This window comes from Coptis chinensis, unplaced genomic scaffold, assembly GCF_015680905.1.
Source record: "Coptis chinensis isolate HL-2020 unplaced genomic scaffold, ASM1568090v1 utg4374_pilon_pilon, whole genome shotgun sequence".
In the NCBI taxonomy this organism is placed as follows: Eukaryota; Viridiplantae; Streptophyta; class Magnoliopsida; order Ranunculales; family Ranunculaceae; genus Coptis; species Coptis chinensis.
Window position 1 is genome coordinate 177,431 of NW_028238153.1, and position 13,000 is coordinate 190,430.

Below are 13,000 nucleotides of genomic sequence, written 5' to 3' on the forward strand. Positions count from 1 at the left end.
CAACATATTAGAAAATCATCTTTAATTATTGAAAAAATAAACATATTATATATTCGGGTAGAGATTCTATCATATGCCCTGACAACTAAGAATAACTCCGCCACAAAATCGCCTGGCATTGTTAGTTTGATGTAAGGGTGCAAATGGATAGATTCGGATTGAGATATACATATATCCGAATTCGAATCTGAAAATTTATACCGATTTCTGAATCCGAATCCGACGGATATTAATTTTTTTATCCGAATCGAATATCAGATAATTATCCGATCCGAAAATTAATATTAATTAAAATTTTATTTGCTTTGAATAATTTATTCTACCACTGTAAAAACTATTATAAATATATATATTTGTCATTTATTATTATTATTTTGTTATTATAATTTTATATTATTAGTTTATAATTTTATATAATATTTTATACAATAATAAATAAATTATATATAATAACTATTAATTTTTTAAATCAAATATTTTCGAATGCGGATATAAAACTATTTTGGACATAAAAAATTATTCGAATTCGAATTCGATATCTGAAATTTTCAGATAATATCCGATTTTTCAAATATGAATTCGAATATTTGGATATCCACTTGCATCTCTAGTTTGATAGACGAAATCTCAGCCGATTTATTTATTTATTTAATCTCCTTTTCAGTTTCTTACCATTTTATCTCTTTTTTAGGAGTAAAAGATTATGCTAAAATACTTCTACCCATTTGGGAAATATATAAAAGCTATGTAAATACCTTTTGCTCTGAAAATACATTGTGAAAAAATCAAAATATAATGCAAAATTACGTTTGCATAAAGGAATACCCTTATGAACTGGATCTTTGGACCACAGCCCAGAGGTGAAGAGTGTAAATCTGTTTCGCTTCGATTGAACAAAGCCCAATCCTATGATCCTACGTACTTCAACACTTCTAAGTTTTAAACACCGGATATATACCCAAAGTTTCTTGATCTTGAAGTCCGAACTAGAAACCTGGAAAGAGAAAAACACGGAGTTCAGTGGACTCATCTTTTGTCAGTTTTAAGTCGACTGGAGTTCAGAACTTCTGACTAGCGCTTCCACCATGTCTATATAGTAATATGCTTGATTTTCATACACCGACTGAATGTTGATTCATAGACTTCACACCTTTAGCGCCGGTCTGTGGCTCAGTTCTGGCAATGCTATCTAAGTGTTTCAGACAGCATTTAGACAATTCCTGGAATATGTATCAGTGTATCCTATGACTGTTTGAACTGATAGGATCCAGAATCACATTTTGATCCATTTTAGGTCCAATCAAAATGCATACAAGCTTAACTAAAAATACATACATGACTACCTGAATTCTATCAGCTGGATCAATATATGTTGTGATTTATTCCAATCTTCCCTTTCTTCGTATAACAAACAGCTAGACAGCAGAAAATTTGGAATTCAATTATATCACTGATCAGCAAAACCTTTTTCTATTGTATTCCTATATCTTGACCAGACCAGACAGTGATCCGCGTAACTCGTGTTAGTTAATAATTCAATCATTTCCTTGTTGATTGAATTTCAATCAGTATGTGTAGTTGACCAAGTTACGAAACTTGTCTGACCAACAGATCTCTTGCCACGAGTAAAATAATATCTTCAATTAAAGGATGATAAGAAGGTCATGCCACAACGGATGCTACCGCTGCTTTTCTTTCTGACCGCTTTGGAGTGGTTGTCTTCATCACTTTAGCCCTTCCTGAAAAAAGTAAGGTTCTTAGTCTCTTACTACCAGTACATCCATTCCCACAAACCAGACTTGCAATAGCTAGGTGCAGTATGCAAGTTTACGTTATAAAAACGTGCTGGCTTTAGATCTATCCACCTAGACAAATCAGGTACAGCTACATGCCACAAGGTCAAAATTGACTGTGGCAGCTCTATTTATAAATGAAACCCATACAAACAGTTCAGCTCAAGAAACTGCATGCACTTTGCAGGCCTCACAGTCGCACTAGAAATACAATCAACAAAAACTACCTAACCATTTTACCTGTCCTAATACAAAAGAGTATTGGTAATACTGGCACTGAAATTTGATACAAAAGCTTTCTATCAAATAAGTTATAGATCACTGACCTTCTTCCTTTTCTGTTTTTCTTCTGCTACGCCATAAAAGTCGGATTGGTGTACCAGCAAACCCAACATCTGTACGTAGCTGCTTTTCCATGTAACGGCGGTATGTATCAGAGAAAAGTTTTGGATCATTAACAAAGAAAACAAACGTTGGTGGACGTATCGCAGCCTGCACAATAAGATAGAAAAGCCCTCTTAGGCTTATTTCCAAACTTCCAAAAGACATGCTGCTTATACAACGTCAAAAATTGGCCAGTAAATTACTTATAGCTCAGCTAATCAAGGTTTATAACAGCTGTTTCTCAACCTTGATTTAAACAGAGAACATAGCAAGAACATGAAATGACACATCACTATAAAAAAATGATTCAGAATATTTCAGTGCTGCAATTGTACATACCTGTGTGCAATAATAAAGACGTCCTCTTTTTCCACCTCTGGTCCTTGGAGGTGATTTGAAAGCTAATGCTTCCCGTACTACCTGATTCAAAATAGCCGTACTTAGCCTTCTCGACCTTTCTTTCTCCACAATACTAGCGGCAACAATGACCCTGATAAGTAAAATAAGGATATGTAAGCTAAAGTACATTAAATGAAAACAAGAGAGAATGATGGTTGAATAACACTCTCAAAACGAACACCAGGAAAGACAACAAAACATATAATAAGCAAATGGACAAACAGCATATATCTTTTCATGACATGGTTCGTAGTGATCTTAATCACAGTCAATGACAAAAAGAACTTGAAATTAAAGCTCAACAAGAAACACACACAGCTAAGAAAGCACATACTTTTCAACACTGTGGCCAACCATTGCAGTGGAATAAACTATTGGCGCCCAATTAAGACTCCGAAGCTTCTCCCTGACATCCTCTTCATAATAGCTCGCTGTCTGCAAATTTTTATTTGGTATGGTATCCCATTTGTTAACAACGATCACACAACCTTTCCCTTCTCTCTCGATTCTTTCTGCAATCTTGTAATCCTAGAGAATACAGAAATGTTAGTAATGAGACCAACAACCAGTTAATTCGTGCAAGTAGAAGCAATGGCCCAGAAGCCACAGATTAGTGGTCTTATACTCTTATAATTAATATATTCAGGCAGGCACCTATAACTCGAGGCATAAGGGATGAGCCAAGTAACCTAGAGCCTAAGCAAGTCTAGAAGACGGACCCACACACAATTTTGACAGAGTAGATCTGATACTCAGCATGCATAACTGCAGATTATGCCAAAACCCATCTTTGTGTACTCAATAATGTTATATCTATGCTTTTAAAGATGCAGGATTCTAGCACCCCATCAACAAGCTTGCATATCATTTACAAACATTTGATCCCTCACCAAGAATGGTGCAAATCACGGTTGTTTTTCCTAGGATATCATTTCTTCCAGGCTCATTGATGTACATACTGTTTCCAAGTGACAGCATCCTATCCCGGAATTCATGGATTACAACATTTCATCTAACACAAGTTTTCTTTAACATAGAACGACATGTATTTATAGACCAATTCATCAATGACATGCCAATGCACTAGGATATGGTCAATCTCTACACTCTGCATGCCCTCCTGTGGAGAAATTTATAATACCCGTTCCAACAATTGACATTATCAGATCCGCATGCAATCAGAAAAGTCAAAGTTCAGGGACAAGTACCTGCTCTGTTATACAAGCCAGAGCCTCAATAACAAGAGCAACGACATCCGCACGACGAATAGCCCGAAGTGCCCGGTTCACTGATAATGCCTCTGTCGTGCTACCAGATGAAACTACCACTGCCCTTCTTCTAATCCCAGCTGTGTCAATAAGTTTGAACTTCTGCAAAACAGATTACTATGAACATCCACCAGAAAAGTTGAAGCACGAAAGAAAAAATGTTTCAACTATAGTCTATCGTTGTCAATGAGTTTGCTCCTGCAGATGCTTTAACTTTTTAAGAAAAAAATAATAATAAATAAGTAAAGGATTTCAACTATGCTCGGAAGGTTACCAAGGATCTCGCTTTGATAACAGATGCTTTAACTTCAGGAAATTAGGGGGAGGGGAAATGAGATGCTTTTACACAAAAAAAATAAGGTTCCCACCTTATACAGTACATGTAAGCACATAAATTCATGAAAACAGAGGATGCAGAAAGGAAGGCAAAATTCTAAACAATTAACATTTGGGTGAACAGTATCTTATATATAAGAAGCATACCTGACCATCTGGCCCAGTAAATTCTGTATCAATTGCATCTCGAGTAGTACCACTGATAGGGCTAACAATTGTCCTGTCCTCTCCAACTAATGCATTCAAAATGCTACTTTTACCAACATTTGGCCGGCCAACTATAGCAATTGCAGGAATATAATTTTCCTGTTCAGTTTGATCCCCCATGTCCTGCAATTAACATATATGGGCATATCAAAAAGATTTATGAGCAAAACCAAGAAGTGGTCTACTGTTCAAGCCTTGGGAGGCTGGGCTCGAGGAGGGGGGACATGTAGTTTACTTCATAAAAAGGTTATGTGTGCCCTCTAGTTATAGGTGGGGTGGGTGGTGACAGAATTAATGAAAATGTATATGATGAATTCCTTATCAACAATTGAAAATTACTAATTACGTGGTAGAACAGTACCTCAACTGTTTTTAGATGGGAACAGACTAGATCAAGAAGCTCCCCAGTTCCAGTGCCGGACAAAGCAGAAATTGGAAGTGGAGAAAACCTAATTGATTAACCAAAAAGTACATGTAACATGATTAACAGATCCAAAAATAAAGAAAGTATTTGGGATGGCAGAAAGTAAAGAACCTCTATATACTGACGTTTTATATACGAAGAGAAAACAAAAATAGATGGAAGATAAAATCCACGAAAAAGAATAAATACACAGATGCAATGAAGAGTAGATCAAGGTTAGCTAACGAATGACAAATATATATTTAAATCAAATGAATGAGAGAAAGAGAAAGACAAGTATTCGAGTTATTCCAAGGGAATTAAGCTCTTAAAGACATCACCTTACCAACAACAAAAAAAAAAATTATTGAACTAATTACTAATCCTAAAGCATGTTCAGATTGATACAGGAAGCACCCGTAGACTACTACATATACACTAAAAGAACACTATAAACATCATGAATTTTTGGTGTACTGCAATTTATATGGTTAGAATTATATCAAAGTAGCCAACCAGACAAAAGAAGATATAGCTCACCCTAAGGACCAAAACTCTGAAGCTTGTATGATTCCCTTGCGTGGAGACTCACACTTGTTCACAGCAAGTATGATATCCTTATCTGAAAAATTCTTACGCAGCCAGTCTGCTATTTCCACATCTGCTGCGGTTAGACCTGCCTGTTCAGTATTCTCTTATCTCATATCTGTACTAAAAAATGGTATTCCCATGTCCATCGTGACGAAAAAAGAAAATGACACTAGGCAACGAAAAAGTGGAAAAGAAGAAGGACATTGTGTTTCACTGGAAATTATGAAGATTTGGGTAAACACAAAGATCAATGACATGTAAAACCAGTTGAAAGTTGGAGGTGTCAGCTATCCAAACCTATAAAATTTTCAAAGAATAATCAGCGCTATTTAAATACATGAATAAAATACTTCTAGTGCTTATCATTCATTGAAGAAACACCTAAATTCTCTAATGTATAAGGAGCTCTAAAGTATTATATCAGCAAGAGCTTCTTAACCAAATGTAGGATGTAGAATTTCTACTTATGGAAGTAATATATAGGTGTCTATGCATTGCGTAAGTGAAAACCATACAAGATAGATATACAAATCAGTGCAATAATGCAAACATATGATCACGTGTTTGGAAGTTCATAAGATAACTAAAAGACTTTCTGTCTTTATGATGTCTTCAAATGCATGGGACGTGTTCTAAAACCGAGAATTGAGACACACATAAACGCTAAACATTATCTCACAATACCTGGCCATCCACAAGGAATATAATTGCAGAAGCTTCTTCTACAGCAGCAGTAGCCTGTCTCTCGATCATGGAAGGCATCCTAGCAACAGCTGCCTCCCTGGAGGCAAGTGAAATTCCTTCCATACCGATGGTTGTTGTTATAGCCAAATCTTCCATGATATTAGCTTGTGATTTTGAAACAGTCAGAACCCCTCCAGTATCTACAACCATGAATTCATGATTTCCCCAAAAAGATCTTCCATATAAGCGATCCCTTGTGACACCAGGTTCATCCACCACTATAGCATTGTTCCCCTACAAAAAAATCAATAGAACAATATTCAACTACCCGAATCCGAATTACCCTAACAAGACGACAATTATAAAAACTCTGAAAAATGAAAGACAGTAGGATATACCCCAACAAGACGATTAAACAATGCCGATTTGCCAACATTCGGCCTTCCAACAATAGTAACCTTAGGTAGAAGACGGTCAGGAACCTGCGTATATGAACATGAACACGAACACGAACACGGGAAGTTAGTTAACAAATGATCCTAGCCTCCTAGGTGTCACATACTAGTGAAAATTGAAATAAATGCTTACAGAACTACTACTCGAACTAGTTCGCTTCCTTTGCTTTCGTCTAGTTTCTTTTCCATCATCTGTATCTTCTGCAAACAAATACACATACAAGAGTAGTAAACTCTTTTTACTACGATTCTTATATATTGAAGCAGAAAATAAAAGATGGTTAAAGAAATTGTACCTATAGCCAATTCACGTGACAAAGAGATAGAATACTCTCTAGCAACTTTTCTTGCTTCTTCTTCAAGTTTTTCTGTATCAAGTGACTCGAGTTCCTCGTCATCTGTACGTTCATCACCTTCTTCGTCTTCTTCTTCACTCACGAATTCATCGTCTGCAGGAGACAATGAATTGCAAATGAAATTAAAGCGGGTTTTGCAGACTTTCAAGTTTGATGCAGAGAAGTTGAAAGAGTTGAAAGAGAGAGATGGATTTAGGAAGAGGATTGGTGGGGTAAATTTTTTGGAGGGAAGATTTGAAGTGAAAGAAAAAGGATGAAGGCTAGCTGACATTGTTTCAGTGTTCACTACTTCACTTCGTTGGCGGTATAGTTTATCTTCTTTTAAGGGAAGGTGTTAATTGGGTTGGGCTTTCGGAGTATTGGACTTTTTAGTATTGGGTTTGTAGAAGACTAAATTGCTCAATTAGCCTTATGAGAGTTCTAAACATTTGGTAAAGTAACATTCTAGGCCCCCACCCCCTAGCCCCAAAAACTTTCACTCAACTAGAATTGATTGCATAGTTTAGTTCATTGTATTGTTTGTTTGTTTTGTTAATTGATTGAATTTTCATTTATAAATGCATCTAATTGTCTATTCTCTTGACTATTTTTTTTGTTTTTTTCTCAATTTTTCTCCCTACAATTGTCTATGCACTTATGCAGAAGCATTCTTTCTCACACGTGGAGAGAACGAGTGGTATTTAGAGCCTTCTTCGACGCTTCCAACAGAAACCGATTGATTTAGAATTTTTCAAGAGCAAGGCTGGAAATATGTATTTGTGATTCATTTATATTTCATTGGCTTGTTTTGGTTGATGAATCCCATATTAACTGCAACAAAGTGCAGTCAGACCACTAGATTTATCACTCGCAATAATTATTGAAGGAACTTTGAAACGTGACTTGCAAGAGAATTAGTACACGTTCAATGGGGATAGCCAAAATGCATTTCAGTGTTTTTTGACTTTTTTCTTAATCAGACTGTTGCAGATAACTACGTCGAATATGGGTCCAGACTACAAGCAGGTCGTGCATACGACCTAAGGTCAGTTTGTTCAAACGATCTAAGAAATGTAACCGCTACAAACTAGTCAACATCATCATTAACGAGGGATTATTACTTCGTAACAGAATGAGTAAAAGCAATCATCAAGACAACACAAAATAGGGATCTACGCCTATAAAAGGAGGTGTCTTCTCTATTCTCAAATGAGACCAATTTTCCATCTTCTCGATCATCTATCTTCATCTCTCATCCAATCAACTAATAAAAAGCTTAAACTATATCCGACTTGATTCAAGTTCACTAAATAACTCGATACGTAGGCAGCTCGACAATGGCAGATGGCTTATGATGGAGGAACGTACAAACATAAATATGACAAATTTACCATAACAATACTTTAAAAGTTCATTTTGTGTTTAACCTGATCAACCTACGAGAATAGGGGTAGATGAGATTGGTAATGTTATGACTGAGTTCAAATGATCGAACTGCTTACATATCCAGTTATATGGTGAACTGACATCAAGTTAGACGTAGTTCATATTGAAATTGAGTAATTAATTGGTGGTGGAAAGAGTGTGAGCATCGAGCTCTCTCTCCTCTCCTTTGGTCTTTCTCTTGTAATTTATAGCACATGACCTTTGGTCAATCCCTTTTAATGTGAGACTTGAATAAATTTAAATGGAGGATAAATGAGTGCATGACTGCTAATACAGAATTGTTGTAACGTCTGTCTTTCATTCTTTGAGCGTTGCAAGACTTTACTGAGGTCTCAATATAAGTGACTTGGCTGAGTTCTTGATATGAGCGACCTGGCTGAGATCCAGATATAGTTATGTGATAAGCTGTGATGGACCATAGTTCGGGATTTCAAAATTGCTGAATTTCGACCATCACAAAAATCAAAATTTCATTCGGAATTCCACCCCATGTATTGGAATTTACAAGGTGGCAAACTTCACCAAAAAATTACTTGTGGCGAAAGTTAAGGGAAACTTCATCTAATATATTCATGAAAATTAAATTAATTTAATAAAAAAAAGTTAAAAAATAACAAATAAAAAAAAATAGTTCATCGATGAACTTGGTTAATTGATCTTGATCTGTTGATCTTCTTCTCATAAGAACAATTCAGATTTCGTCGAACTCAGGTGGTTTTGAAGGAAAATAGGAGTTGGGTGGGTGGAGAGGAGATAATATTTTGTTAATTTTATTAGTTTTATCATTTTTTTCGTGGTTTTTTTGTCATTTCAATTATGTTTCTCACTTATTTACAAAATTACCAACCGGTACATGCCGTTTCGGTTTCGAAATATAAGAAGAGCCAACTATATTTTGTGTAGAGAAAACAATGTTTTTTTCTATCTGGTGTGAATGGCGCGACCCGCGCTCAGTTTTCACTTGGGCAAGGCGTAACCCGCGCTCATGAGGTTTTGACCTTCAATGATTTAAGCGCAACCCGCGCTCCACTTTGCCTAGTCGGTAGCGACCAGCCATGAGTTATTTCAAAGACGAATTTGCCCTTTTTCGGAAGTTTTCTGAAATAGTATAAATATAGGTTTTTTCTGTATAAACCTAACTTTTCCAAAATCAAGAAAGAGAGAGATTATAAGAGAGCAATTCTTTGTGAGTTGAATGTTCATTCTTTGTGAGTGGATTGAGAGACTTGTAATCTGTTACTCCGGACATCTAGTAAAGCTTGAAACTTGCAGTGTGGAAGTAGGCAAATTGTCGAACCACGATATATCTCGTCTTGTGGTTTGTTCTTCTTTTACATTAATTGTTTTACTTTATATGATTGTTATTTTATATTGAGAAGTGTTAGGATATTGCTTGGAGGGTGTTGAAGTCTTGTCTAGTAAAAAGGATTGATCATTGTGTAGGATTGATCTATTGTAGTGGGTAATGTTGTTTCCGCAGTGTTATATTCACAACAATTGATATCAGAGCGTAGGTATATGTACGACCTAGGATTTTGAGTTTAGTGTTCGAAATTTGTGTAGACAAGGTGTTCGATTAAATTCCGAAGTGAATTGTTTTTGTTTTGGGTTATTGTGTGTAACTTGAAAGATGGCTCCCAATTTGTCAAACGCAAGGTTTGAAGTAGAGAAGTTTAATGGGAAGAATAACTTTGGGATTTGGCAAGTCCAAGTAAAGGACATCCTCATCCAACAAGGTTTGCACAAGTCTTTAAAGGGGATTAAATCTAAGGCGACGAATATGAGTAATGATGATTGGGAAAAGTTCGATCTTCAGGCTTGTTCATCAATCCGGTTATGTCTTGCTAATGAGGTCATGTATAATGTGATGGGAGAAAATACCACTGCCGGTATTTGGCTCAAACTAGAGTCTATGTATATGACCAAGAGCATGACGAACAAAATGTACCTTAAGAAACGTCTTTATCGGTACATGCTGGTCGATGGTTCAACGATGCAAGAGCACGTTAGTGAGTTACGTCGACGTCTAGCGGATTATTTGAATGTGGGTATGAAGATGGATGATGAGGATCAAGCGGCATGTTTAATATTCTCCTTGCCATAAAGCTATGAGCATCTATTGACTACATTTATGAACAGAGAAGTCATCGATCTTGATGAAGTTCAGAGTGCATTTCTTTCTTATGAGTTGATGAAGAAGACACGTGTAGAGAATAACATTGATGCAGATCAGGGGCTAGTGGCAAGAGGAAATTCGTATGAACAGAATTCTACAAGTAATGAGAATTCTAGGTCCAAGTCAAAGAAGCCTTTAAAATATGTACAGTGCTACAATTGCAATGAAAATGGACATTACGCAAGTAATTATCCTCACCCGAAGAAAGAGAACAAGAGAGATGGTCAAAAGAAAGGTAAGGCAAAGATTGAAGCAAGTTATGTTTCAGGCTCTGAAGAGGATGAGTTCAGTCTCTGTGTGTCCACACAAGACTATATGACTGAAAGGTGGATTCTTGATTCCGGTGCCCGAATAGAAAGTGGTTTACTTCTTATGAGAGCATTGATGGTGGTTCCATTTTGATGGGTAATAACGTTGCTTATAAGACGGTAGGAATTTGAACTATACGGGTCAAGATGTATGATGGTGTAGTGAAGACTTTAACAGATGTGAGACATGTTCCTAAGCTAAAGAAAAGTCTTATTTCTCTTGGTACCTTGGATTCCAAAGGCCACAAGTTTGTGGGCGAAGGTGGAGTTCTAAATATTGTTAATGGCTCTTTAGTTGTTATGAAGGGTCAAAAACATGGAACCTTGTATACTCTGATAGGTAGTACGGTAATAGGCGATGTAGCAGTGAGTGCATGTAGTAATGATTCTGAGTGCACTAAGACATGGCATATGCGTTTAGGGCATATGAGTGAAAAGGGTTTGTCTGAGTTGTGCAAGCGAGGGTTCTTGAAGAATTTGAAGAAGCCAAGTATGGGGTTCTGTGAGCATTGCGTCTATGGAAAGCAGTGCAGAGTCAAGTTCAAGTCAAGCAAGCACACGACAATAGGCATCTTTGACTATATGCATACGGATATTTGGGGACCCTCCAGGGTGGCTTCCAAGGGAGGTAACCGCTATTTTGTCTCATTCATTGATGATCATACTCGCTATGTGTGGGTGTATATGATGAAATCGAAAAATAAAGTGTTTAAGACATTTAAGAAGTGGAAGGCAAGGGTTGAGAATCACACAGATAGGAAGGTAAATACATTACGGTCTGATAATGGTACTAAGTATATCTATGGACCTTTCTAAGAGTTTTGTGCGCAACAGGAAATTGCCAGACACTGGACTATCAGGGGCACGCCACAGCATAATGGAACGGCAGAGAGGATGAATAGAACCTTGCTTGAAAAAGCGAGATGTTTGTTGTCTAATGCCAGTCTAGGCAAAGAGTATTATTGCGATCTGGTGTCCATGACGTGTTACCCGTCTGATAGGTCACCAAGACTAGCTATAGATTGCGGGACACCTTATGAGGTGTGGTCGGGTAACCAACCGATTATAGTATTTTCTGAGTGTTTGGATCGACAAAACACTACCATGTGAGAGAAAGCAAGCTAGATCCTGAGCTAAGAATGTCATATTCTTGGAAGCGCAGATGGGGGTAAAAGGATACTGATTGTGGTGTCTAGAAGACCACAAGTTCCTAGTCGCCAGAGATGTTACCTTTGATGAGACTTCCGTATTATCGTTCATGGCGAGGAAGTAGTGGGGCGTAATGGTGAAGTCTATATATAAGTTCAAGCTCTTGAGCTTGAGTTATGCGATCTGCAGCCAGATGACCGGTTAGATCATGATGAGGTACCAAATCATGCAACCACACAAAAATAGGAAGAAGAGCAAGAGCATCCGCAACTTGTAGTGGCTGACCTTAGGCCAAAGAGACAAGTTAAAGAAGTGCACAAGTATGGGCACGAGAAGCCGGTGAAACACTATGGTCAGGTGGACTTAGTGGCATATGCACTGAATATCGAAGATGATGAGCCAGATAGCTTCAAGGAAGCTGTCAGAGATGCTCATTATAGAGATTGGTTGGTAGCTATGTAAGTAGAGATGTAATCTCTTGATAAAAATCACACATGAGACCTAGTTTTATTGCCAAAGGACAAAAGAACTATCGGTAGTAAATGGGTGTTCAGAAAGAAAGAGGCTCTTCCTGAGTCCGACAGTACTGGGTACAAGGCAAGAGTTATAGTAAAAGGTTTTTCACAGAAGGAAGGAGTCGACTACAATGAGGTATTTTCCCCGGTGGTCAAACATACGTCCATTAAATGTGTTATTGAGTTTAGTTGCTCACTTCGACTTGGAGTTAGAGCAACTTGATGTGAAAACCTTTCTTGCATGGAGACTTGGAGGAAGAGATCTATATGAGACAACCCGAAGGGTTTGTCGTTCTTGAAAAAGAAGATCATGTATGCAAATTGAATCGGTCATTTGTATGGGTTAAAGCAATAATGCCAAACAATGGTACAAGCGCTTTGACACGTTCATGATCTTGACATAAGTACACCGGGTAAGTATGATTGTTGTGTTTACTTTCGTGAAGCCGTGGTAATGACTTCATCTATCTCCGCTTTATGTGGATGACATGCTTATTGCTTCCAAAAATATGGTGGAGATAGACAAATTAAAATCTCAACTTAGCTCTGAG

General features: G+C 37.2%; 1 protein-coding gene across 1 annotated transcript; it reads right to left on the bottom strand.

Moving 5' to 3' along the window:
• Positions 1–1,208: 1,208 nt before the first annotated feature.
• On the bottom strand, positions 1,209–7,178 carry LOC147473158 (uncharacterized). The gene is made up of 12 exons (XM_086587774.1): positions 6,817–7,178; positions 6,654–6,721; positions 6,464–6,547; positions 6,066–6,359; positions 5,331–5,470; positions 4,749–4,836; positions 4,328–4,510; positions 3,785–3,946; positions 2,911–3,104; positions 2,517–2,667; positions 2,120–2,285; positions 1,209–1,739 (listed from the first exon to the last, which is right to left on the bottom strand). Exons 1-12 carry the CDS (start codon positions 7,145–7,147, stop codon positions 1,663–1,665), a joined length of 1,938 nt encoding a protein of 645 aa, XP_086443900.1. The 5' UTR covers positions 7,148–7,178; the 3' UTR covers positions 1,209–1,662.
• Between the last annotated feature and the right edge of the window lie 5,822 nt (positions 7,179–13,000).

Excerpts from the sequence above, each read along its gene's own strand:
- LOC147473158 (XM_086587774.1), bottom strand. The coding sequence starts at position 7,147 with ATGTCAGCTAGCCTTCATCCTTTTTCTTTCACTTCAAATCTTCCCTCC. Across the intron at positions 6,360-6,463 it reads TGTTTAATCGTCTTGTTGGG|GGGAACAATGCTATAGTGGT; the intron begins GTATATCCTACT and ends ATTTTTTTGTAG. Across the intron at positions 5,471-6,065 it reads TATTCCTTGTGGATGGCCAG|GCAGGTCTAACCGCAGCAGA; the intron begins GTATTGTGAGAT and ends AATACTGAACAG.